The 3,394-nt window shown below is 40.8% G+C and overlaps 1 protein-coding gene across 1 annotated transcript; it reads right to left on the reverse strand.

Moving 5' to 3' along the window:
• Positions 1-2,217: 2,217 nt before the first annotated feature.
• Positions 2,218-3,180, reverse strand: LOC146854110 (olfactory receptor 5AR1-like). The gene has a single exon (XM_085651019.1). It carries the CDS (start codon positions 3,178-3,180, stop codon positions 2,218-2,220), a length of 963 nt encoding a protein of 320 aa, XP_085507145.1.
• Between the last annotated feature and the right edge of the window lie 214 nt (positions 3,181-3,394).

The following is a 3,394-nucleotide window of genomic DNA, read 5'->3' on the forward strand; positions in this document are numbered from 1 at the left end:
ACATGATGAGAGTCATAGTCTCAGAACTGAGGAGTGTCCAGTAGGTCAAGAGATGAGGCAGGGTTCAAAGGGAGGAGCAGGGAGGACTGATCTCGGTGATTGGGGTTCAAAGTTTTTGTAGATGTTGGTGAACTTGTATTGGAAGAAATTAGTGAGTGAGTTGCAGAGGGACTGGTAGGGCTGGATGGTGTTTTTGATTGCATCTAGGGAGGAGAATTCTCTGACGATGGTGAAAAGTTTGTTGGTGCTGTTGGTGGACTGGAGGCGGTGGCAAGGGCTGCTTTCTTTGCTTCTCTGATGGCGTGGTAGTCAGATTTGAAGGTTGTTTGCAAGGCTGTGTGATCGTTTGCATCTCTTCTGGTGCGTCATCCTCTCTCGTGGGGTTTGCATTCGTGTTTCTCAGCCTTGAGTTCGGGGGTGAACCAGCTGCTGCGCTTATTGGCTCTTCTACTGTTGAAAACTTTGATGAGCTGCAGCATTTTACACAATCTGAAACCTGTGCACCGCAGCTTTGGTAGCCCCTGAGTAAAGAATATTGCCATAATCCAATCTGGAGATGATCAAGGACTGCAAAAGTGTATTTTGAGTAGTAGGAGGGGGAAGCCATTCTATTTTCCTCAAACATTTCAGTAGACCAAAACAACTAGGTGCCACCTGCTGGTCTAGAGTGAGCTTAGAATCCAGCCAGAAGCCCAGGTCTTTGACCACCTTACCGGAGTTAGGAAAGAGTCCAATTCATCCGGCCACCAGCAAGGGCCCCAGATTTGAGTCTGCTTGTCAATCACTAAAACCTCAGTCCTATTGCTATTCAATTTTAGACCGTTGTTCCTCATCCATTCTGCTAACTCCACAAGTTTGAGGCATTCCTTGCCACAGAGAGACACAATAATCTTTGTGTCATCGGAATAGAGACCATAGTCAAGTCATGCACCTCTACAATATCAGCCAAAGGACAAACATAAACATTGAATAGTGTAGGGCTCAAAGACCTGCCTTGGGGCACTCATATGGCAGCTGAAAAACAGAAGACTGATAAGGCTTGAAAAAACACCTGCAACCTCCAGTCTCTGGTGCATATTCGGTTTCACTTTCTTTGATATATTGCTGAATTTACGATTTTAGCCTCATTTGCTGAAATAAGTCCATCCCAGGACATAGCGGAAATTTGAGTTTGTTCCATGTTTACGTGGTACAAACAACATACTTGCCTCTCATGCTATCAGAATTCCCAACTAAAATGTCTTGTGACTTATATTCTGTTTTAATGCAGGAGGAGACTTATGGTCAGAGTGCGTGTTAGGAGGCCTTCCTTTGAACTGTCACATGATGCAATGTGACTTTTCTTTGTGTGTGGTTCTGAATGGTTGTTGTTAGAGATTAGCGCTGATGGCTCTGGGTTGAGTTGATCTGAGTTTATTAATTGTTTAGTAGAAAAGGAGGTGTGTGTTGAGTGTTTCCTTTGCCTGCAATAGTGAGCTCATTCTTCAGAGGGGAAATGTGGATGGCAGAATGTGATGAGGTAATGAATATTGATATGCTTGTGCATTGCTGATTCTGGTGGTTACCTCAGTTGGAGACAGAAACTATTCGAACTAAAGCTGTCACCAGGACTTAATTTGAATAAAACATGTACTGCTTCCTACAGTATGGTGCATGACTTATCTACAGAAAGATCCTCCATTCAGACTCAACAAACATATACGACCTTTGCTTCCCAATCTACGTTCTTATAATATGAGTGAATATATGTTAGCACTTTTTCTTGACAAGGATGAACGTACACATATTTTATCACTAACAACGAGCATTCAACATCCATTAAATAAGTATTACCATCAAAACCAGTTTTGTCAACATATTGCCATTTTGGCATCTTTGCTTAGTGGATGAATTCACTTATCGTAATCGTTATTCCTTTTTTTTTATTTGGGAGTAGTTCATCCATTGCATAATACATAATAAATAATAAATAGATTATTGCTGGCATACCATAATGCTTATTATTCATTTCTGATGGAAGCAACATTATGGAACTATCAAAGGCTGCTGCAAATCCGACAAAATGCTAAAAAAAAATGTGTTCAAACACATTTCTGTATTTGTATCTTTATATCAAAATCCACAAAGTTAAATAAGAAGGTCTACAAAATCATAAAATGAACAGAGTGTGCAACAGTATACATGATAATTTGTAATCTGAAAATCAGTAATAAGTAGTTAAAAATTTAGAGGAAATATTCCTCTAAAAATGAATTTTCTCTCAATGATTTTCCTCATTCCTTCTTTCACATCCTTGTTTCGCAGGCTGTAGATCAGAGGATTTAACATCGGTATCACAACAGTGTAGAACAGAGTGACAGCCTTGTCCTGGTCAAGAGAATAGACAGAAGAGGGGCGGAGGTAATTGAAAATAATTGTTCCAAAATACAAGGTCACGCCAGTGAAGTGAGAGGCACATGTGGAAAAGACCCGAAGTCTTGCTGCTGAAGAGCGAATTTGCAGGACAGCTGAGATGATGGCGGCATAGGAAATTAAAATAGCCACAAGCGTAGAAATAGTCAAGGAACCTCCAAATATGAATAATACTACCTCATTGGTGAAAGTGTTGGTGCATGAGAGCTTTAACAATGGAGGGAGGTCACAGCAAAAATGATGAATTTCCCATTGACAAAAAGGCAGTCGGAACGTACAACCTGTCTCTATCATGGAGTGCATAATGCCACCAGTGTATACCATGGAGAGTAGCAGGACACAAAATTTCTTAGTCATGATGGCCATGTAGTGCAATGGCTGGCAAACAGCAACGTAGCGGTCGTAAGCCATGGTTACCAGAAGCAGAGCCTCAATGGTTCCAGCAGCAAAGAAAATGAACAATTGCATTGCACAACTGACGCGAAAAATCCTCTTACTTTCAGAAAGCAGGTCAACAAGCATTCTAGGGGCAATGTCAGAGGAATAGCAAAGATCCACAAAGGAAAGATGGGTCAGGAAGAAGTACATAGGGGTCTGAAGATGTGGGTTCAGCTGGATTAATACAATGAGGCCAATGTTGCCAATCACTGTGAGGGAATAGACCCCTGTGAACACTGTAAAGAGAATCAGCTTCAACCTGGGATCATCTGTCAATCCCAATAGAATAAATTCATTATAAACAGTTTTATTTACATCTTCCATGTCCATTAAGAGCTTTCTCAGTACAAGTAGAATGGGGCAACAGAGTCCTTAGATTTTGTTGGAAGGCTTAGTGTGGCATAAGTATGGAAGACATTAGTCCTAGTTAGTTGAACTTTTGCCAATATCAACGTAAAGCATTTAACTAAGGCAGTAGTTAAAATCGATGGCACCCGTCTGTGTTCACTGTGACAAGATATTTACATCTTTAATAACATAAAAA

Source organism: Triturus cristatus, chromosome 4_1, assembly GCF_964204655.1.
Source record: "Triturus cristatus chromosome 4_1, aTriCri1.1, whole genome shotgun sequence".
NCBI classification, from domain to species: Eukaryota; Metazoa; Chordata; class Amphibia; order Caudata; family Salamandridae; genus Triturus; species Triturus cristatus.